The following is a 23,326-nucleotide window of genomic DNA, read 5'->3' as shown; positions in this document are numbered from 1 at the left end:
AATATTCGAATGTCATTTTTGAGCAATTTTGACAGCCCTACTACAGACAAATGTTGAAACATGCTCTCTGAGTTGTGTCTTTTGGTCTCTAGTCTGCAGATGCAACACGACAGCTTCCGTGAGTGGCTGCAGACCAAAGAAAAACAGTCTGCGAAGACTGTCAATGCCAAACTTCTACTCACAGACCTTCAGGATGAGAGGTGATCTTGAACACTCATTCATTCTCATATCATTCCTTCATTTTCCATAGCCGCTTATCCTTTTTGGGGGTTGCAGGGGTGCTGGAGCCTATCCCAGCTGACACTGGGTGAGAGGCAGGGTTCACCCTGGACAGGTCACCAGACTATCACAGGGCTGACACATAGAGACAGACAACCATTCACACTCACATTCACACCTACGGACAATTTAGAGTCACCAATTAACCTGCATGTCTTTGGACTGTGGGAGGAAGCTGAAGCACCTGGAGAAATGTGCACAGAAGGGCTTCTGATTTAAAATAAGATAAACTGCCAAAAACTAGAGCTTGAAGCCAAACACTGTTAATCCACAGAATACAGATGAACCACATGCTGTTAGATGCTTTGGTCCTCTCCACTTGTCGTCCTTCTGTCTCACTTTCTTTTTTATTTTGAATTGTGTTTCTTTTATATGTTACTATCTGTATGTCTTGTGTAAATCAATTTGAATTGCCTGCTGCTGTTAAAAGGTGCTGTACAAACAAACTTTCCTCATCTTACCATCCATGTGACAGTGGCAGAGTCGAGAGCCTGAAAAAGCTGTTAGCATCGCTACGCAAACAAGGCGTCAGAGGTGAAAGCCTCCTGAAGGACGGTGATAACTTGATACAACGCTACAGTAACCTGGAGGCCAGACTGCAGAAGCAGGCAGATGCCCAGAGCGCCCTGGAGGGGGAGTTTGACAAGTTTAATACCCAGACCGAGAGCACCAGGACCTGGATAACTGACCTTGTGAAACCCCTCACCTCCACCGGAAGGGACACTCAGACTGAGGAGATAAAGCAGAAAGCACAGGTCAGTGAAAGAGAGTTTGAAATCCAATCCAGTCGATTAAGACTACACTTATTTTATTTATTTATTTATTTATTTTTTTGTTTAGTAAGTTAACTTACTCAGGCTAACTCATATATTCATATCTTAGCATATTATGGTAGCCTTAATCTCAATGTACAATTGAGGCTGAATGAAAGTAGGTCAACTGTTTTATAAGCAGACTGGCCACTCATAACGTAGCATCTGGCTGGCTCAGACCAGGGTCCGACAACACAGCTGTGCTCCATTGTTTCAGATTTCCTTCATTTTCAGGCTGGTTTCATGGATTTGGAGCTAAATGTTGTGCCTGGAGCACGTCGTGTATTAATGACACTCGTTACCTGGAGAGGTTGGAAAAAGATATACGTTTCTTCCCTGTTCCAAAACCAAAATCAAACCCTGAAAAGTGTAGGGTTAGCTAGCTAGCTACTGAAGATATAGCCTACTGAATGTATGCACATGCTGCTTTTGCTTTGTAATGATTATAACAGTGAAACAAAGACCGACCCTGCTGTACAGGAACCAGTGAAGGGAAGCAGGGAGACTTTGCTGATAATCAACCAGCTGTGTGTCATCACATTGTGCACAGATGAACGTTGTTTGACTTCCCTCAGAGATCCCTGCCCGTCCAGAGGTGGAGGTCCAGGTGCTGGCAGCAGCACGGGGGCGAAGCCAAACACTGTTCACCTGCACACACTGTGATTCCACACAGCTGGTTCAATATCAGCAAAGTTTCCCTTTATATTCATTGTCTTGTGTGGCGATCAGCAGTGATGTGGTGGTTCACTTTTACACTGTGATCTGTAGCCTATAGTTCGGCTTTAGCTTCTAACTGTCTTTGTCTTTTTAACCTGTTGTTGCTGCTGAGTCAGTTTGACATCCTGGATATATCCTTCAAACACAGACTGTAGACCCCTCTGTCTGCTTCTCTCTGGAATCACTCTTTCATTTTTCCAAACATATGATAGTATTTTTTCAGGGAGTGCAGTTAGTTACAGTGTGGGTTCCATGCTTACTGTGACAGCTTGTCGGACCATCACAAAGGGGCTGGGCTTAGCGAAAAAGTCAACTCATTCGAGAGCTGTTGAGATACTTCAATCAACAGATTGACTGATTAATATTTGTACTTCCTATAGCCATGCCACTGATGTCACTAAGATTTATTTTCCTTTTCTAAAAGTTTTTCCCCCCATTTTGTCACCAGACCGTCCTGAGCTCCAAATCTGAGGGAGACTCTAAAGTGAGCAACCTGAGAAGAAAAAGCGAAAGTCTGTGTGAGCAGGAGGACCTGGAGGAGGGCAAGAAACAAGAGGTTCAGCAGTCTGTCAGAGAAACAGAGGAGCAGTGGAAGACAGCTCTGAAGACAGCTGAGGACAGTCTCAACAAGGCGGAAACACAAGCCCAGTTAGACAAGGACTTAGACGCTGTCAAAGCCCAGAATGAAAATGTCCAGTCCTGGATCAAAGAACAGGAGCAGAACGTACAGGCGCTTGGTGGTTGCATGCAAGTCAGAGAAAAGCTACAGATGGCACAAGTAAGTTGGTGGTGGATCAGTTTGTGAAGGTTGTAATGTGTGAAACATCTTGTAAAGGCTTTTTTTCTGAAGATAGAAGCAAAATCTTGTAAACACATCTTTGCTGTCTTTAGGTGACACTGAACTCCAAGCCTGAAGGAGATTCAAAGCTCCAGGATCTGAAGCAAAAATGCCAGAGTCTGTGTGACAACCCGGGCTTGGACGAGAGCAAGAGACGAGAGGTTCAGGACGCTGTCAGACAAACAGAGGAACAGTGGAGGAAAGTCTTGCAGGCTGCTGAGGAGGGTCTCAACAAGGCAAAGACCGAAGCTTCCACTGAAAAGGACTTTGATTCTTTCAAAACACAAAGTGAGGGCGTTCAGTCGTGGATCCAAGAGCAGAAGCAGAAGCTGCTCCCCCTCAGTAGTCACATGCCGTTTGAGGAAAGGTTACAGGTCGCACAGGTGAGTGTATAAGTCACATCTCAGGTTGTAAAGTTTCTATTACAAGAAAATATAATTTAGTGTCAGTATTGTATAAACCTTTGTATTTTTGCCACCCTCAGGCTGTTATTTCCTCCAAACCTGAGGGAGACTCCAAGGTGCTTGACCTGAAGACACACGGTGAAGGTCTGTGTAAACATCTGGAGGGGAGCAAGAAACCAGAGGTTCAGCAGGTGATAAAAGACACAGAGCAGCAGTGGGGAACAGTCCTGCAGGCTGCCAGGCAGGCAGAGCTCAGAAGTCTCTCAGACGACTTTGACGCTCAGAGTAAAAACACTCAGTCCTGGATCAGAGACAAACAGCAGCAACTACAGTCCGTGGGCAGTCACACACCACCTGATGAGAGATGTCACACAGCTCAGGTCTGTTTGAACTCACTGTACTGAAGTATCAGTATGTTTTCTGAATACATTTCGGAGTTTTAATTTTCTGACAATAGCTGCTGCTTGGAGCTTCATTGAACCCTTTTATGTAGTCATGGTCCTCTGTTTTCATTTTACGTATTATATAGGTTTTTCACTTCCTGCCTTCCATCTGACTGTTGCTTGGAAAGTTGGAACAAATCATAACATTTAATTAATATTGCATGTTTTGTTTGCAGGCCATCTTGAGCTCCAAACCCGAAGGTGATTGTACGGTGAACAACCTGAGGAGACGGGGCCAGACTCTCTGTGACCATCAGGACGCAGACAAAGGCAGGAAAGCCCACGTCCAGAAGACAATCAGAGACACAGAGGAGCAGTGGAGGACAGTCCTGCAGGCTGCCAAACAGGTGGAAGCAGCTGCAGAAGTCGAGATGACCATGAAGACTGAGCAGGCAAAGCTGAAGGTGAGACAGCTCAATGTGAAAGAGAGTTATCAGGATGACTCATCCTGTTGAAAGGAAGTTTTAATTGATCTATTTTGAACCACCTCATAATGTCGGTATAATCTCCTTTTCCAGCTGAAAGAATTTGACACCCAGCAGCAGGACACTGAATGCTGGCTCACAGACTTCCAGCAACGACTGGACTTACTGAAGAGTCAAACCACAGCTGAGGACAAACTGCACACTGCAAAGGTGAGCTGACGGGTCAGGAGGAGGGTCAGTCATGTTGCAGTGAGAGATGATGTTGAGAAGATGTGTTTTCAACTACTTAAAATCTTTAAAGCCTCTTTTAGCTCAGTTTTTGTTACATTTACTGTATTGTTCAGTCTCAGCATCAATAACAATAATGCTGTTGAACTCACAGACTTTTTTTATGACAAGTTTACCATGATATGTGACCTCTGTATCCCACCCCCAGGCCATAATGAGCTCCAAGCCTGAAGGAGACTCCAGGATCCAGAAGCTGAGAAGACGAGGCCAGAGCTTGAGCGGTCAGGACCTTGAGGAGCCCAAAAAACAAGAGGTTCAACAAAAAGTAAAAGGTGTTGAGGAGCAGTGGACGAGAGTCCTGCAAAATGCTAAAGAAGCCCTGGATCAGGCTGAGAAGCAGTTTGCTCTGGAGGGCCAGCTGAAGGAATATGAAGCCCTGAAAGAAAACACCAAATCCTGGCTGGAAGACAAACAGCAGAGCCTCGTCTCTCTGGACAGTCAGACAGATCCTGAAAAGATAATCAGCACCGCACAGGTCAGTATGAACAATAAAAGGTTTGTTCTAACATAACATAGTTCTGTTAAGTGTGGCATTAAGCCAAAAATCATGCAGTTTTGGGTCTGCTTAATTACTGTATTATCTAAATTTTGTGAAGCATGTCTCAAGTTTGCATTCCTTCACTCATGCATGCTTTTTTCAACCTGAGCAAAAATAGTTTTGCTTTTTCTTGCTGTTCTTTTTTATGTTATTTGTGATTAACATGTTTTCACTTCTAATCTGTAAGACTGATTTGTGCATTCAGATAATTTTGTCAGACAGGACCGGCATTTTCCTCTGCCACTGTCATATTTTATTTTACCGGCCTGTCAATAGTATTTCTTCTATTTTCAAAATACAGTGTAGTTCAATTTTTTTTTTAAGTATAATTTTTTTAACCCTCAGACTATCCTGAGCTGTAAGCCTGAGGGAGACTCCAAGCTGACAGAGCTGAGGAGACAGAGCCAGAGTCTGTCTGACCAGGAGGACCTGGAGGAGGACAAGAGACAGGAGGCTCAGCAGACGGTGAAAGATTCAGAGGAGCAGTGGAAGACGGTCCTGCAGAAGGCAGAGAACACTCTGAAGAAAGCTGAGGTCCAATACTCGCTCTCCAGGGAGCTGGAGTCCTTCCATACCCAAGCAGGGAACACCAAAACCTGGGTCAAAGAGCTGCAGGAACAGGCCAAGTCCAAAGGCAGTGGCACTCAGGGCAGCCGTGCTCAGATAGAGGACAGGCTGAACACAGCACAGGTGAAACATTAACTATGGTGGCTTTTTAAAATCGTATGTAATTGGGCATTGTTTTCAATCACAGGAAAGTTCTTTGTTACATCTGTGCGGTGGACATTTGACAGGTTTTTTACAAAGCAACACATATGTAATAAAAACACTGTTAATGATTGTGTCTTTAGGTCATTTTGAACTCCAAGTCCAACGGTGAGGCTCAAGTGATGGAGCTGAAGAAACGAGCTAAGAGTCTGTGTGACCAAAAAGACCTGGAGAAAGACAAGAGACAGGAGGTTCAGCAGACGGTCAAGGATACTGAGCAGCAGTGGAAGACAGTCCTGCGGGCTGCTGAGGAGACACAGAGGTACAGATAGCTGTTTTTAGCTTTTTGAAGGAAAATCATGATTTGTTTATTTCCTTTTACATAAATGTCACTGTGCGAGCTCACACAGATGAGTTGCCTGAAGCTTGTTATAAAGGTTCAGCCCACTACAGCTGCAGGCAACAGTCTGAATTCCTTCCCAGTTGCCAGGGTGGGGTTTGATATCCCTCATAATATTCAAAGTTTTACCATTTTTAAAAAGGAAATATTTGAGTAAAAATATTTGGATGAAGTCTGATTGTGAGATTTTACTAAAAAAAAAACAACCTGTTTTCAGAAGTCAACCTTAAAGGAGCTCTATATCTCATTCAGAACATTGATAAAGCAGCAAACAGCTGTTGCTGTGTAGGGATATAATGGAGTAATGGTGTCCTGAGCAGACAGGACAAGAACAGTTGGGCCTCCACCCCTCTACCATCAGTAAAAAAAAATTTCCTATAGTGTCAAAGGCATGACCCGCCCTCATTTGCCTTACTATGACTTTGATTCGCTAACCCTGACATTCTTACCCTAACCCAGTGTTTTTTCCCCTTTAACCAGCGGCCAGTACAGTGTCCAGAAAAGCTACACGCTAGATACAGATGCATGGAGGGCAGCTAGATTCTTGCTCTGAAAAAACTCTGACTTTACAGAACAACACTCAAAAATCTTTTGCGTTTTTAAATGCTATATAAGGAACTTGTTTTCTCAAATAGTTTGAATGTTCTGGCCCCAGTAACTGGCAAACAGACCCAAATAAGAACACAAACATCATACCGTATCCATGTTTTTTACAGTGTGTGATCCCTTGAATTTGAAGGATGAATTTAGACTGACTTAAATTAAAATTCAGATTTTTTTCATGTCACCCATAATGTGCTGTCCCCCATCAGGCAGTTGAAGGGTGTTGTGGAGCGCATGGCGTCCTGTCAGAACCAGCGAGAGCAGACTGAGGCCAGTCTGTCTGACCTGCAGAAGCAGACGTCCAACCTGCCGCGTGTCTTCCCCTGGCCGGGCCTGGGAGAGCGGAGGCAGGCAGTGGAAAACGCCCGGAGCCTGCTGGACCAGAGCACAGCTTTGGCCCCTGTCCTCTCAGACGTCCGCACACAGGTAGAGACCCCTCAGCAGAGCAGGTTCAACTATATGTTCAAGATCACTGCAATATGCTCTCTCAGGTTGAGTTGCTTGCACAATCAGATATCAAGTGCGCATCAAGTCAGTAACATCTTCACTGTATTACACTGTTCACGTGCAGGCTGCAGAGCTGTTTAAGACCACACAGGACCCTGGCTGGTCAGATCCCTCCTGGGCAGCCAAGGAAGAGGCCATTCCTGCTCTGCTGAAAGAGCTGACTGTAAGTCCAGCACTCTGAAGTGACACAATACACAGTAATCCTGAAGAAAAAAATGTTGTTGTTTCCTTTTTAAGACTTTCTAAATATGTCATAATTTATTTGATATAAATTTCCATTTCCATTGAGACAATATGTTGATCTAAACATGTCTAAATATGACACAACTATTATGAATGGCAATTTTATCAGTAAGTTCATAGGTATGAAATGTTTTCCACTCATAAAGTGTCTATTTTTTTAAATCAATATAAGTGTAAATATCTTTTACACTTTATTATTCGTGGGCCCTTTTATTCATGGGTGGTTCTGTCTGTATAACACTGGCTAGGAGTGGTCTCTTCTTCTGGATAGAAGTTAAAACACGAGTATTAATATTCTGTATGTAGCACAACCACAACTACAAGAACAAGATCATCTCCCCGGCCCACTCCGTTGTCCTTTTCTTTCCCTCTAGCTTCCCTTTTCAAGTAGAACATATCTAGTCTAAGATTATTTTATCTGTCCAAACAAATTTCATTATAACAAGAGTCTGATCAGTGGCCTAATTTCTCTGTCTGTAAAAATGCAATTCCTGTTGTTTTCAGGAGGCAGCGGTTAATCTGGAGCAGGGCATCCAAACGGAGAGGCAGTGCACCCAGCTGGTGGAGCAGCATGAAGCAGCCCAGGACTGGCTGAGGGAGCAGGTTAAAGGCCTGGGAGCTCCTCCAGCAGACAGACAGGGCCTGCACAACACCGTCAACACTCTGAAGGTCAGATAGTAAAACACATATACACAGCTATTAGTTGGAAAGAAGCCAGTGGCACCATGTTTAATCTGTCACTGATAATATTTCTGTTGCACCAAATTGAGTGAATCCCTTTACTGGTAACAAAGGAATTATTTTCTTAGACATTTGAGAGCGATATTGAAGACATGGTGATTAACATTTGGACAGTTTATGCATGTTTAATTTTTCACCAATGAATGGCACGTCTCAATCAATGCCCAAATCTTTATTTTTTTGAATATTATATATAGTGTATATAACTTTTAACCAGATAGTCAAAAGGTGTCTCCGAGGATATGAAAAATTGTTCTTTCTGCATTCTAATAATGTGGATCTCCTCTGTCTCCCTCCTAATGCCAGGCCTTACTCCAGACAGTGGACAGGGAGAATAAAGAGATGAAGGAGCTGGACTCTGCCAGAGACAGTTTACTGAACCTCTGCACCCCTGGAGGACGGGATGCCCTGACCCTCGAGGTCAGCCAACTCCACAGCCTCTGTGCCACCTCGGAGCGGGAGGTGAAGGAGCGCCTGAAGACCTGTGAGACACGGCTGGAGGAGCTGGACGGTCAGCTGGCCAAGAGGTCCAAGGGGCTGAAGGAGAGAGCAGCAGCCCTGCAGTGGGAGCTCCGCTCTCTGGACCAGGCGCTCAGTTACAGCGAACCACATAACAACATCGCTCAGCTCCAACAGCACTGGCACAGCCTTCAGGTTATTACTGCTTTATTTATTCAAGCACAAAACCTGATGTAGCAACCTTTTATTATCTCAGTATGATGAGTTCACACAGTGTGTGAATATTGGAGTTGATAGCTCATCATCAATGTAAAACTGCTTCCACCTGCAGGCATGTGAGTTCTGCTAATGTGACTGTTGCCAGCATGTAAATATCACTTATATGATGTTGTTCTTCTTCCTCTCTCAGAACTGTGAGAAATCTCTAGAAGATTTGGGTGTAAAAGTTCACAACCTTAACCAGGAAGTAAAAGCTACTCCTGCCTCTGATGAGCTGCCAGCAGAAATTACGACTGTGGTGCAGTCCTTATGCCAGCAACATGACAGGTACGGTGCTTATAACAGATCACATGTCCTCAACTTTATATGGTAATAATAATACCAATAATAATAATGACTTTATTAAGGACACAGAGAAACGTCCATAGCGTACCACATAAACACAGACAATTGTCTATGTACTAAATACGACGTTCATATAAAACAAAATTCAATTAACTGCACCCACAAACAAGCTGTAGTGCCAGTGGCCCCACAGTCTAGATGAAAACCTGACTGAGCTCAGCTCAGGGTTGGCCAAGGCCTGGATGATACTATTTTCTGAGACAGAGAGCCTGCACACATATCCATATGTAAGATTTCGTGTTAAAGCTGGGCAGGTAGGCACACCAACATTTGCAAACATTTGGCTGGCACTACACCATCGTGGAAGTTTAAGAAGCGGTCATATATTATCTCATCATATTAGGCCACATAAAGTCTTTGCAAGTTGCTCTTCCTATAGGAGCACCACAAGTGGGCAGTATGCAGTGGAGTGCAAAACACTCTAAAAAGAGCTATCCTCACATTAACTGAACACATGCTGAATTTGCAAGCAAGCACATTACTTTGCACATACAACAGTCTGTGGAAATCTTTATCATCAGATAAATCATTCTCAATATAATGGCCAAGATATTTATTCTCAATAAACATTTCAACAGCAATACCAGATAAAAATAATTCAGGACATACTAATTTTCTGTCTTCTTCACTTGCTATCATAATGTTACTCTTATTGGCATTATATTTGAGGTCAAAATCAGCATCACAGTTTAAAAAAATGGAGAGATTAATTAATTATGATATGTAATTAATTGATCTAATTAATCTCTTTTTTAATCTCATCTCAAAATTGCTGAGAAAAGCCCTCAACTTGAGGTATTTTCATTTAAATTCATTACATTATTGTGGCAGATGATCAAAAGATTGATATATATTACAAAAAGTGGTTTTATAAAGTCATAATTATTGTTTTCAACAATAACACACTTGAACACAGATGCAGTACACCTAGCCATTACATTCTATTGTTTTTGAGATTGTCCCAATAAAGAGTGCTGCAACCTTCAGTCTCGACCACCAGGGGGGTGCTTGACTGTCATGACATATCAGCTTCATTAAAACCATAGCTGCAGATTAACACAACAATAGATGTAAAAACACACAGAAACAATACATCTGTGATCAGTTCCCTAATTTTATTTTAACAATTTTCTAAATTATTTTCCTCTTTTCCAATTTCTCGTTTTATTTCATGGAAGTGATCAATGTAAGTGCACTTGTACTTTAAACTTAATAAAAAATAAAAGCTAACAAAATAAAAGACACCTGGTACATTCGTTACAGCTGTATCAGTTTATAGAACAGTTTTAAACAGTTAGAACAAGAGGCTGCACTGCAACGTGCAAATCACTCCTTCTCGTGGCTGCCTGCGCTTTCCCTGTCCTTGCGGCTGCAATTTGCGCTGTCTTCTCTTCTTCAAACTACAACACCCATAATTCATGTAGGAACTACTGCAGCCAATGTGCAGCCGGTGGGAGCTGCATGACAATTCAACCACCATGATCAGTTTTTAATGTTTTACCGGACAATAACTACTCCAGACTCTGCTCTAGAGTAATTTTCGGGACAATCAGGGCAGGATTCAGGATTCAGGACAACTGCTTGGATTTCGGGACTGTCGCGAATTTTTCAGCACAGTCCCGAAATCCAATCAGTTTTCCTGAATCCTGAATCCTGCCCGGATTGTCCCGAAAATTACATGGAGGTTGCTGGGGAGGTCAGAATCTTGCGTGCTAGGGCAGACAGCTTTTCATAGGCTCCTGAGTGAGCAGACTGCCACTGCAGGGGACAGTCATCAATGCTGATGCTGGGCTCTGCTCTGTAGCACTGCAGCTCTCCCACAACTCAAGCACAAAGAAGCCCAATTGTACACCTACAGATGGATTTTATAAAAAGCAACTCTGTGGCATACAGAAACACTAAAGTTAGAGATTAAAAATGAGATTAACGCCATCAAAAAAAACGTAGCGCGTTAAATGTGGCTGTAATTAATTATTCGCAATTAACGCGATAATTTGACACTCCTAGTTAAAGCAAATCTCCAACAGCTGTTGTAGGCCAGCACTATATGGGCAGAAGATTACCAAATCATCTGCATACATAAGATGATAGCCTACTTAAACAGATTCAACATGACATGACATTTTAGGTCAGCTGGCCTCCCTCTATTTCAGTTTGGTTTTTAATACTCTTACATACCAGAAACATGTCTTAGTGGACCATTCTGCCCTCGGTCAGTGACATGGAAACAGTTCTCCTGATTTGTAACCTCTTTGAAACATCCAAAGATAACATGTTATCTGATGACTATTTTAAAGTCTTCCTTTTGCACACTGTTTTATACTAGAAAAAATGCACATATTTGCCTGTTTTCATTTTAATCTCACTGAGTATAATACATGCTGATACCATGCAAGATGTTGTGTATACAATAAATGTGGTTCAATTATGTCTACAGTCTAAAATCCAGGCTGAGTGACCGTAAGAGTACCTGCACTGCAAACACGGCTCGCTGTCTGATGGACTCTCTTCACGCCCTGCAGGAGTGGAACCTCAGCAGACCACCAGAGTCCAGTTCTTCTGTGAAGGTTTCTGTCTTTTAATGATTTTACTGTTTTGCTAGGTAATGTAAGTACATTGTTTCGGTAAACATTTGTACAGTTGAATACATCTGAGAGCTGCCTGGGATATCTAGTCTTCTACTATTGTTAGTGTGTCACTCAGGGGCATCTTGCTGGGAGATGGTGGACATATAAAGAGTGTCATTTATTCTTACATGCACAGATTTTCTGAAGTCACCCTAAACCAGAATCAGGTAGAATTATGTTTCAAATTTGTTGGGAAAATATACTTTAATGGAAACAGAAAAAAAAATGAGTTTGTCACCATAGAAAAGTTGGTGAATTAAAGGATTTGTGAAGTGTAACATTTGTCAACATTTTACTCGCAAACAAGCATTTTTTTCATCTCTACTAACACTTAAATATTTTTTTCCTCCTGGGGTTAGGTGACATTAGAGGAAGGTGAGAAGTTGCAGGCCAATTTGCGGGAGGCACTCTCACACAAGCAGTTTCTGACAGACTGTTTGATGCCAGTCTTGATTGAGAAGCTGCAGAGAGAAGGTTCAGAGACACTCAGAGAAGCAGACACTCATAAAGCTTCTCTCAGCCAGAGCTTAAAGGTATTTAAATCATGTAAAAATACATTTATATACCATGTAATTCATTAAACACTGCTTATTATATTTAGGAAAGATTCAATTAACTCAGTAGAAATTAATGCCATTCTTATTCTTTCGTTCAAGGAACCTGATGGAAAGAGTAAACAAAAGCTGTCTGATGTACCACACGGTAATGGAGAGGAGACAAAGGCATCTTTAGTGGCACCACCTCGGAAAAGCAAGCGCTCACCTGAGAAAAAACCTCAAGTTACACAACAAAAAAACATTACCTTGACAGAAACATCTACATCTATTGAGGATGTATTGTCAGTTTCAGTTCAGTTGCAAACTGAGGCTAAAACATCAAAGCCTACTGTGACAGTAGTCATGGAAGACACAAAAATAACTGGTGTGGGGCAAACCAGAATTGAACCAACAAAAAAGAAATCTCAGAGTCCAACATATGCTTCAGAACCTTTTACAGCACAACGTGACAACACTTCTCAAGAGGCACCGTTTAAAAGTATAAAACTAGATACCGCAGCTGAGCCTGTTGGAGCTGAGCAAATCAAATCTGCTGTTGAGGAAACTGTGCCTATACAAAAGGTCAGTGAGCAGTCTACACCTGATGTTGGTGAGAAAACTACACTTGTACCATCCAGGAGAAAGGCCAGGACTTCAGCCACTGATACAGAGCCTGCCCAGACTAAGGTGGAGCCTGAAATGGTGAAAACTGGAATTACTCAGGGATCACCCATAACTCTGACAGGAACTGCTGCTGTGGAAGAAACAAAGCGTGTAGCAACCATTATTCTAGATGTTTCAGAGCCACTTGCTTCTGCCCCTGACAGTCTGACGTCTTCTTCAGCTCCACAGGTGGCCACAGAACTAACTGAAACTACTGTTGTGAAAGAACAAATACTTTCTCCAACCAAGAGAAAACCAACAGATCCAAAATCTTCCCCAGAACATGCTACAGAGGAGGTGGCACAGTCAAAGCTAGAGCCTAGAAGTCAGAAGCCTTCACTGAGCTCAGAAGAGCAAATTGAAACTGTTGCTGAGGAAGAAACAAAAGTTATACCAACCAGAGGGAAATCAATGGGTGTTGAGGTTTCCACAGTTGCAGAGCCAGAGTTTGTTCACGCACAAGCTAAAACTACTGTCCTGGAACAAAGTAAGCTTATCCCACCTAAGAGGAAGTCAAAGAGTACAGAAACTCCTCTTAAACATGCTGACACTGAGCCACACCAGACAAGGATAGAACCTAAAGATCAAAAATCATCTTTTAGTTCTAATGACCTGAGTAATGTTACTGAAGAAACAAAACTTGTACCGACCACCCGAAAGTCAAACACTGGTGACTTTTCCAAAACTTACGAAGCAGTTGTTACCCATGTTATATCACTTGATTTGGAGTCTGAACAAAAAAAGAAACAGCATGATGGTCAAAAGTTTTCAACTCCAGAGGTGGTCAAAGAACCGACTCACAGTCAGAAGCTATCTTCAACACAAGAATTGGTCACAGCACCACCTGAAGTAAGTACTGTGGAAAAAGGAAAGCTGTCACCAACCAAAAGAAAGTCAAAGGGTCTGAAACTTTCCCCAGAAGGTGCTACCACAGAGCTGACAAAGAGTCAGGAAGAGTTTGTCAGTCAGAAGCCATCTATAACTGAAGAGTTGGTCACAGCAACAACTCATATTACTGTTGTGGAAAAAGAACAGCTGTCACCTACAAAAGGAAAATCAAAGGGTCTTAAACATTCCCCAGAACTTGCTACCCAAGAGTTGATAAAGACCAAGGAAGGCCCTCAGACTCAGAGGCCATCCTCGACTCAAGAAATGGTCACAACACCAAGTGGAAATACTGTTGTGGATAAGGGAGAGCTTCCACCAACCAAAAGAGAGTTAAAGGGTCTTAAACTATACCCAGAAGTCGCTACCACAGAGGTGACAAAGAGTCAGGAAGAACCTGTCATTCAGAAGCCATCTCCAGCTCAAGAATTGGTCACAACAACAACAACAACAACAACAACTGAAATTACCGTTGTGGAAAAAGGAGAGCTTTCACCAACCAAAAAAGAGTTAAAGGGTCTTAAACCCTCTCCAGAAGTTGCTACCACAGAGCTGACAAAGACCAAGGAAGAGCAGGTCAGTCAGAAGCCATCTTCAGCTCCAGGTGTGGTCACAACTCCAACTGAATTAAGTACTGTGGAAAAAGGAAAGCTTTCACCAACCAAAAGAAAATCAAAGGGTCTTACACTCTCCCCAGAAGTTGCTACCACAGAGGTGACAAAGATGCAGGAAGAGCCTGTCATTCAGGAGCCATCTCCAGCTCAAGAATTGGTCATGGCAACAACTGGAATTACTGTTGTGGAAAAAGGAGAGCTGTCACCAACCAAAAGAAAGTCAAAAGGTCCTAAAGTTCCCCAAGAGCATCCTACCACAGAGCTGACAAAGACCAAGGAAGAGCAGGACAGTCAGAAGCCATCTTCAGCCCCAGATGTGGTCACAACTCCAACTGAATTAAGTACTGTAGAAAAAGGAAAGCTTTCACCAACCAAAAGAAAATCAAAGGGTCTTAAACTCTTCCCAGAAGTTGCTACCACAGAGATGACAAAGAGTCAGGAAGAGCATGTTGTTCAGAAGCCATCTCCAGCTCAAGAATTGGTCACAACAACAACTGAAATTACCGTTGTGGAAAAGGGAGAGCTTTCACCAACCAAAAGAAAGTCAAAAGGTCCTAAAGGTTTCTCAGAACCTCCTCCCACGGAGCTGACAAAGACCAAGGAAGAGCAGGACAGTCAGAAGCCATCTTCACCCCCAGGTGTGGTCACAGCACCACCTGAAGTAAGTACTGCGGAAAAAGGAAGGCTTTCACCAACCAAAAGAAAATCAAAGGGTCTTAAACTCTTCCCAGAAGTTGCTACCACAGAGGTAACAAAGACCAAGGAAGAGCAGGTCAGTCAGAAGCCATCTTCACCCCCAGGTGTGGTCACAGCACCACCTGAAGTAAGTACTGTGGAAAAAGGAAGGCTTTCACCAACCAAAAGAAAGTCAAAGGGTCTTAAACTATACCCAGAAGTCACTACCACAGAGGTGACAAAGAGTCAGGAAGAATCTGTCATTCAGGAGCCATCTCCAGCTCAAGAATTGGTCACAACAACAACAACAGAAATTACTGTTGTGGAAAAAGGAGAGCTTTCACCTACCAAAGGAAAGTCAGAGGGTCTTAAACCCTCTCCAGAAGTTGCTCCCACGGAGCTGACAAAGACCAAGGAAGAGCAGGACAGTCAGAAGCCATCTTCACCCCCAGGTGTGGTCACAGCACCACCTGAAGTAAGTACTGCGGAAAAAGGAAAGCTTTCACCAACCAAAAGAAAATCAAAGGGTCTTAAACTCTTCCCAGAAGTCGCTACCACAGAGGTGACAAAGAGTCAGGAAGAGCATGTTGTTCAGAAGCCATCTCCAGCTCAAGAATTGGTCACAACAACAACTGAAATTACTGTTGTGGAAAAGGGAGAGCTTTCACCTACCAAAAGAAAGTCAAAGGGTCTTAAACTTTACCCAGAAGTTGCTACCACAGAGTTGACAAAGATGCAGGAAGAGCCTGTCATTCAGGAGCCATCTCCAGCTCAAGAATTGGTCACAACTCCAACTGAATTAAGTACTGTGGAAAAAGGAAAGCTTTCACCAACCAAAAGAAAATCAAAGGGTCTTAAACTCTCCCCAGAAGTTGCTACCACAGAGATGACAAAGAGTCAGGAAGAGCCTGTCATTCAGGAGCCATCTCCAGCTCAAGAATTGGTCACGGCAACAACTGGAATTACTGTTGTGGAAAAAGGAGAGCTCTCACCAACCAAAAGAAAGTCAAAAGGTCCTAAAGTTCCCCAAGAGCGTCCTACCACAGAGGTGACAAAGACCAAGGAAGAGCAGGACAGTCAGAAGCCATCTTCAACCCCAGATGTGGTCACAACTCCAACTGAATTAAGTACTGTGGAAAAAGGAAAGCTTTCACCAACCAAAAGAAAATCAAAGGGTCTTAAACTCTTCCCAGAAGTTGCTACCACAGAGGTGACAAAGAGTCAGGAAGAGCATGTTGTTCGGAAGCCATCTCCAGCTCAAGAATTGGTCACAACAACTGAAATTACCGTTGTGGAAAAGGGAGAGCTTTCACCAACCAAAAGAGAGTTAAAGGGTCTTAAACTATACCCAGAAGTCGCTACCACAGAGGTGACAAAGAGTCAGGAAGAACCTGTCATTCAGAAGCCATCTCCAGCTCAAGAATTGGTCACAACAACAACAACAACAACAGAAATTACTGTTGTGGAAAAAGGAGAGCTTTCACCTACCAAAGGAAAGTCAGAGGGTCTTAAACCCTCTCCAGAAGTTGCTACCACAGAGCTGACAAAGACCAAGGAAGAGCAGGTCAGTCAGAAGCCATCTTCAACTCCAGATGTGGTCACAGCACCACCGGAAGTAAGTACTGTGGAAAAGGGAAAGCATTCACCAACCAAAAGAAAGTCAAAGGGTCTTAAACTTTATCCAGAAGTTGCTACCACAGAGGTGACAAAGGGTCAGGAAGAGCCTGTCATTCAGGAGCCATCTCCAGGTCAAGAATTGGTCACAACAATAACAACAACAACAACAACTGAAATTACCGTTGTGAAAAAAGGAGAGCTTTCACCTACAAAAAGAAAGTCAAAGGGTCTTAAACCTTCTCAAGAAGTGGCTCCCACAGAGTTGACAAAGACCGATGAGGAGCAGGTTAGTCAGAAGCCATCAACAACTCCAGGTGTGGTCACAGCACCACCTGAAGTTACTGCTGTGGAAAAAGGAAAGCTTTCACCAACTAAAACTAAGTCTACAGGTCTTAAACTTCCCCCACAAATAGCTACCAAAGACCTCACAAAGACCAGGGAAGAGCTCCAAAGTCAGAAACCATCTCCAGCTCAAGAGATGAAATGTGATAGTGTGAAGCCTGCCCCAGATTTAGAGGTAGTCACAGGGCTGACTGAAATCTCTGTAGTGGAAGAAACTGAAATTTTTCCTCCAAAGAGAAGGTCAAAGAATCAAACATCTTTTCCAAACATTGCGGATATAGAACCAACACAGAAAAAGGGAGAACCTACCAATCAAGAGTTTTCATCTAGTTCAAGAAAGGAAATAAAAACTGCTGTTGTGGGAGGACTTAAGCTTGCACCAACCTGGAGAAAGCCAAAGAGTCCAGAACTTTCTAGACCCACACAGATGGCTCATATGGAACCCGAACAAGATAAGAAACAGATTAAGAGTTCAGAGCTTACCACAGCTTCAGAGACCTTACCTATTGTGGAAATGGACTCACAACAACTACAAGAACCAGAGACCACAACGCAGAAAATTGATATTGTTGGTGAAAGACAACTTCCAATCAAGGATGATGCTAAATCAGGTGTCCCTCAACAAATGAAACCTGCTGAGGAGAGTCAAACCACTGTTAAAGATGTCAGTCCAGTATGTGAGATGTTTACTCCTCAGGTTGGTGTCATCATTCAGGAGCTCCCAGGAAAGAAAGTTGCTACAGTTATTCTAGACACAAAAGTGGATACTTGTACTTCATCTCCTCATGCTGTACCTTTGAAGTCTGTCCCCACACCCAGTGAATTACAGCAGTCTAAAGACAGATCTAAAGAGGCCCCACAGCAGACCATTACTCAGTCTACAGAAAGAGACTTGAGCACAGTGCCTAAAACACAGCTGCCTCTCTCCACTGAGCCTTCTGACACACCAAGTGTGGCAGACTACATAGACAAGTTACAGGAAAACACAGAAGAGAAACAGAAGAGATACCTAGTCCTCGACCTGCCTGATACAGGTGTCACACCAACACATGAAATAAAGCCAAGTCAGCCGGAGGCAGAGACTGTGGCTGAAAGTGACTCCATTCAACCCACCTCTGTGGTTTTTGCAGGGCTATGGCCTTACGAGGGAGAGAAAGACATTTCAGAAAAAAGCTCTGCTGAGCAAGACATAATAAAACCAAGTGAAACTGTGAGTCAGCTGAAAGTCACACAGGAACAACCCAAAGAGTTTAAGGATTATGATATACAGAAAGAGCATGTTAAAGAGTTGACACGTGATGTGCATGATGCACCCAAGAGTCTTGATGAAAAGTCTGTTAAGAAAATCCACTTGGAGCCTGAAGTGCGCATTTTACAACTGGATATACAAACCAGTCCAGACAAGGATGAAAACGCATCTGTCACAAAAGCAATCAGACCAATTCCAACAAGTATCCAGAGCGAAAGAGTGCCAGACAACAAAGATATAACTACTGCTGATGTTGAGCCAGAGAAGGTTGCAATTAAGATGACGACAATAGAAGTGCGCGAAAGCAGTACTGAACACCATGAACAACATCTGCTAGCATTGTCCCCAGATGAGGCAGGGACAGAATTTGTAGAAATAAGCATATCTGAGCAAGGTATGGCAAAACCAAGCCAAACTGAGACTCAAAGAGGGCACCTAAAAACCACCAAGGAAAGACCCAAAGTAGTCAAGGAACATGGTGTCCAAGAACAGCAACCGACACTGTCAACACAAAGCATTGACAGTGTACCCAAGAGCTTGGATAAAACATCTGTTACGAAGGAGAAAATCCACATGGTCCCTGAAGTGCACATCCCACAACCTGATAAACCCACCAATTTAGAGAAGGATAAAAAAGCATCTGTCACAGCAGCAGAAGTGCCAAGGATAGATACTGCCCAAGCAAGCATCAAGAGCAAAAGCATGTCGGAAATCAAAGGCATTACCCCTGTTGATGTAAAGCCAGAGAAAGCTGCAGGTGAAATGACGAAGATGAAGGTGCAAAAAAGTGGTACTGAATGTCAAGACGATGTAGCTCAAAGGGGCTCTGCTCAACCCACCCCTTCGGATTCTGAATCATCGCAACCACACAAAACAGAGACAGAATTTATAGAAATAAGCTTTTATGAGCAAGACATAATAAAACCAAGCGAAATTGATATTAAGACAGGACTACTGAGAACTGCAAAGGATAGACCTACAGAACTCAAGGAACATGGGGTCCAGAAAGAGCATGATATACCCAAGAGGCTGGATGAAAAGACTGTCAGCAAGGAGAAAATCCCCAAAGGGGAAAAAGTGCTCATTTTACAACCAGGTACACAAGCCACGATAAAGCAGCCTGAAGTCACATCCCTTAAGATAGCAAAGGCACCAAAGACTGATACAGATGACACAAGTATCCAGGGCAAAAAAGTGCCAGAAAAGAAAGACCTGACATCAGCTAATGTACAGCCAGAAAAGGCTGCAGATCAGAAGGCCATGGTGGAATTGAAGACCAAGGAGAAACCCAAAGAGGTCAAGGATCGTGATGTGCAAGAAGTGCAACCTAAAGTGTTGACAACAGACATGCGTGATGCACCTCAGAGCCTGGATGAAATGACTATTGGGGAGGAGAAAATACCCAAAGGAGCTGAAGTTTGCATTTTACAACCAGGTACACGAGCCACTATAAAGCAGTCTGAACTCACTCCTGTTACGAAAACAAAGACGCCAAAGACTGATACAGATCAAACAAGTATCCAGGGCAAAAAGGTACCAGAAAAGAAAGACCTGACACGAGCTGATGTTCAGCCTAAGAAGACTGCAGTTGAGAAGGCCATGGTGGAAGTGAAGCCCAAGGAGAAACCCAAAGATGTCAAGGATCCTGACGTGCAAGGAGTGCAACCTAAAGTGTTGACAAAAGATGTGTGTGATGCACCCCAGATCCTGGATGAAAAGACTCTTAGAATGGAGAAAATCCAAATGGGCCCTGAAGTACGCACCCTACAATTAGATATGCCGTCCAGTCTAAAGAAGGATGAAAACGCAACTGTCTCAAGTACAGAGGGGACAAGGATAGATATAGTTCAAGCAAGCATTCGGAGCGATAGAGCCCCAGAAAACAAAGATAAAACTACTCCTGCTGTCAAGCTAGAGAAGGCTGCAATTCAGACAAGAGTAGAAACACAACAAATTCCCACTGAAATGCAAGAGGATGTGACTCTGAGTGACTCCAAGCAACCCACTTCTGTTGCTTTTACAGCAGTGCAGCCAAGTGAAGAGACAACATTTGCAAAGGTAAGCCCATCTGAGCATGACACTGTGCAACCAAGTGAAAGAGTGATTAACCTGAAGTGCATGAAAACCACAAAGAAAAAACCCAAAGAGGTCAAGGGTAGTGATGGACAAGGAGTGCATGCTGTGGAGTTGAGCATGACAAAAAACATGCATGATGCAACCCTGATCCTTGATGAAAAGTCTGTTAGTAAGGAGAAAATCTACAAAGGTGAAAAAATGCCTATTTTACAATCAGGTACACAAGCCACTATGAAGCAGCCTGAAATCACATCCCTTGAGATAGCAAAGGCATCAAAGAGCGATACAGATCAAACAAGTATCCAGGGTGAAAAAGTGCCAACAAAGAAGGACCTAACATCAGCTGCTGTTCAGCCAGAAAAGGCTGCAGTTGAGAAGGCCGTCATGGAGGTGAAGACCAAGGAGAAACCCAAAGAGGTCAAGGATCGTGACGTGCAAGATGTGCAAGCTAAAGTGATGACAAAAGATGTGCGTGATGCACCTCAGAGCCTGGATGAAAAGACTGTTGGGAAAGAGAAAATCCCCAAAGGAGCTGAAGTGCGCATTTCACAACCAGGTACACAAGCCACTATAAAGCAGACTGAAATCACATCAGTTACCACAGCAAAGGCTCCAAAGAGCAATACAGATGAAACAAGTATCCAGGGCGAAAAAGTGCCAACAAAGAAAGCCCTGACACCAGCTGCTGTTCAGCCAGAAAAGGCTGCAGTTGAGAAGGCCATGGTGGAAGTGAAGCCCAAGGAGACACGCAAAGAGGGCAAGGATCGTGATGTGCAAGGAGTGCAGCCTAAAGTGTCGACAAAAGATGTGCGTGATGCACCTCAGAGCCTGGATGAAAAGACTGTTGGGAAGGAGAAAATCCCTAAAGGAGCTGAAGTGCGCATTTCACAACCAGGTACACAAGCCACTATAAAGCAGACTGAAATCACATCAGTTACCGTAGCAAAGGCTCCAAAGAGCGATACAGATCAAACAAGTATCCAGGGCGAAAAAGTGCCAATAAAGAAAGACCTGACACCAGCTGCTGTTCAGCCAGCAAAGGCTGCAGTTGAGAAGGCCATGGTGAAAGTGAAGCCCAAGGAGACACCCAAAGAGGTCAAGGATCGTGATGTGCAAGAAGTGCAGCCTAAAGTGACGCCAAAAGATGTGCGTGATGCACCTCAGAGCCTGGTTGAGAAGACTGTTGGGAAGGAGAAAATCCCCAAAGGAGCTGAAGTGCGCATTTCACAACCAGGTACACAAGCCACTATGAAGCAGACTGAAATCACATCAGTTACCGTATCAAAGGCTCCAAAGAGCGATACAGATCAAACAAGTATCCAGGGCGACAAAGTGCCAACAAAGAAAGACCTGACACCAGCTGCTGTTCAGCCAGAAAAGGCTGCAGTTGAAAGGGCTATCATGGAAGTGAAGACCAAGGAGACACCCAAAGAGGTCAAGGATCGTGACGTGCAAGAAGTGCAGCCTAAAGTGACGCCAAAAGATGTGCGTGATGCACCTCAGAGCCTGGATGAAAAGACTGTTGGGAAGGAGAGAATCTCCAAAGGAGCAGAAGTGCGCATTTCACAACCAGGTACACAAGCCACTATAAAGCAGACTGAAATCACATCAGTTACCACAGCAAAGGCTCCAAAGAGCGGTACAGATCAAACAAGTATCCAGGGTGAAAAAGTGCCAGAAAAGAAAGACCTGACACCAGCTGCTGTTCAGCCAGAAATGGCTGGAATAGAGAAGGCCATCATGGAAGTGAAGGCCAAGGAGAAACCCAAAGAGGGCAAGGATCGTGATGTGCAAGGAGTGCAAGCTAAAGTGACGCCAAAAGATGTGCGTGATGCACCTCAGAGCCTGGATGAAAAGACTGTTGGGAAGGAGAAAATCCCTAAAGGAGCTGAAGTGCGCATTTCACAACCAGGTACACAAGCCACTATAAAGCAGACTGAAATCACATCAGTTACCGTAGCAAAGGCTCCAAAGAGCGATACAGATCAAACAAGTATCCAGGGCGAAAAAGTGCCAACAAAAAAAGACCTGACACCGGCTGCTGTTCAGCCAGAAAAGGCTGCAGTTGAGAAGGCAATGGTGGAAGTGAAGCCCAAGGAGAAACCCAAAGACACCAGGGATCATGACGTGCAAGCTAAAGTGACAACAAAAGATGTGAGTGATGCACCTCAGAGCTTGGATGAAAAGACTGTTGGGAAGGAGAAAATCCCCAAAGGAGCTGAAGTGTGCGTTTTACAACCAGGTACACAAGCCACTATAAAGCAGACTGAAATCACATCAGCTACCGTAGCAAAGGCTCCAAAGAGCGATACAGATCAAACAAGTATCCAGGGCGAAAAAGTGCCAGACAAGAAAGACCTGACACCAGCTGCTGTTCAGCCAGAAAAGGCTGCAGTTGAGAAGGCCATGGTGAAAGTGAAGACCAAGGAGAAACCCAAAGAGGGCAAGGATCGTGATGTGCAAGGGGTGCAACCTCAAGTGACAACAAAAGATGTGCGTGATGCACCTCAGAGCCTGGATGAAAAGACTGTTGGGAAGGAGAAAATCCCCAAAGGAGCTGAAGTGCGCATTTCACAACCAGGTACACAAGCCACTATAAAGCAGACCGAAATCACATCAGTTACAACGGCAAAGGCTCCAAAGAGCGATACAGATCAAACAAGTATCCAGGGCGAGAAGGTGCCAGACAAGAAAGACCTGACACCAGCTGCTGTTCAGCCAGAAAAGGCTGCAGTTGAGAAGGCCATGGTGGAAGTGAAGCCCAAGGAGAAACCCAAAGAGGTCAAGGATTGTGATATGCGAGGAATGCAAGCTAAAGTGACACCAAAAGATGTGCGTGATGCACCTCAGAGCCTGGATGAAAAGACTGTTGGGAAGGAGAAAATCCCCAAAGGAGCTGAAGTGCGCATTTCACAACCAGGTACACAAGCCACTATAAAGCAGACTGAAATCACATCAGTTACTGTAGCAAAGGCTCCAAAGAGCGATACAGATCAAACAAGTATCCAGGGCT

General features: G+C 43.7%; 1 protein-coding gene across 1 annotated transcript in view; it reads left to right on the top strand.

Annotated features, from left to right (window-relative positions):
* Positions 1 to 23,326, top strand: part of syne2b (spectrin repeat containing, nuclear envelope 2b) — a 235,832-nt gene that overhangs the window by 66,143 nt on the left and 146,363 nt on the right. Inside the window, 18 exon segments of the mRNA XM_049596570.1 lie at positions 93 to 200; positions 755 to 1,034; positions 2,257 to 2,586; positions 2,700 to 3,029; positions 3,131 to 3,430; positions 3,670 to 3,897; positions 4,012 to 4,128; positions 4,355 to 4,681; positions 5,090 to 5,434; positions 5,596 to 5,774; positions 6,665 to 6,881; positions 7,027 to 7,125; positions 7,710 to 7,874; positions 8,253 to 8,600; positions 8,815 to 8,951; positions 11,467 to 11,596; positions 12,016 to 12,189; positions 12,313 to 23,233. Of these exon segments, the coding sequence (XP_049452527.1) occupies positions 93 to 200; positions 755 to 1,034; positions 2,257 to 2,586; positions 2,700 to 3,029; positions 3,131 to 3,430; positions 3,670 to 3,897; positions 4,012 to 4,128; positions 4,355 to 4,681; positions 5,090 to 5,434; positions 5,596 to 5,774; positions 6,665 to 6,881; positions 7,027 to 7,125; positions 7,710 to 7,874; positions 8,253 to 8,600; positions 8,815 to 8,951; positions 11,467 to 11,596; positions 12,016 to 12,189; positions 12,313 to 23,233 (14,735 nt within the window).

Source organism: Epinephelus fuscoguttatus, linkage group LG14 (assembly GCF_011397635.1).
Source record: "Epinephelus fuscoguttatus linkage group LG14, E.fuscoguttatus.final_Chr_v1".
Lineage (NCBI taxonomy): Eukaryota > Metazoa > Chordata > Actinopteri > Perciformes > Serranidae > Epinephelus > Epinephelus fuscoguttatus.
The sequence above is the reverse complement of the archived record's forward strand: the minus strand, read 5'-3'. Positions and strand labels throughout refer to the sequence as shown.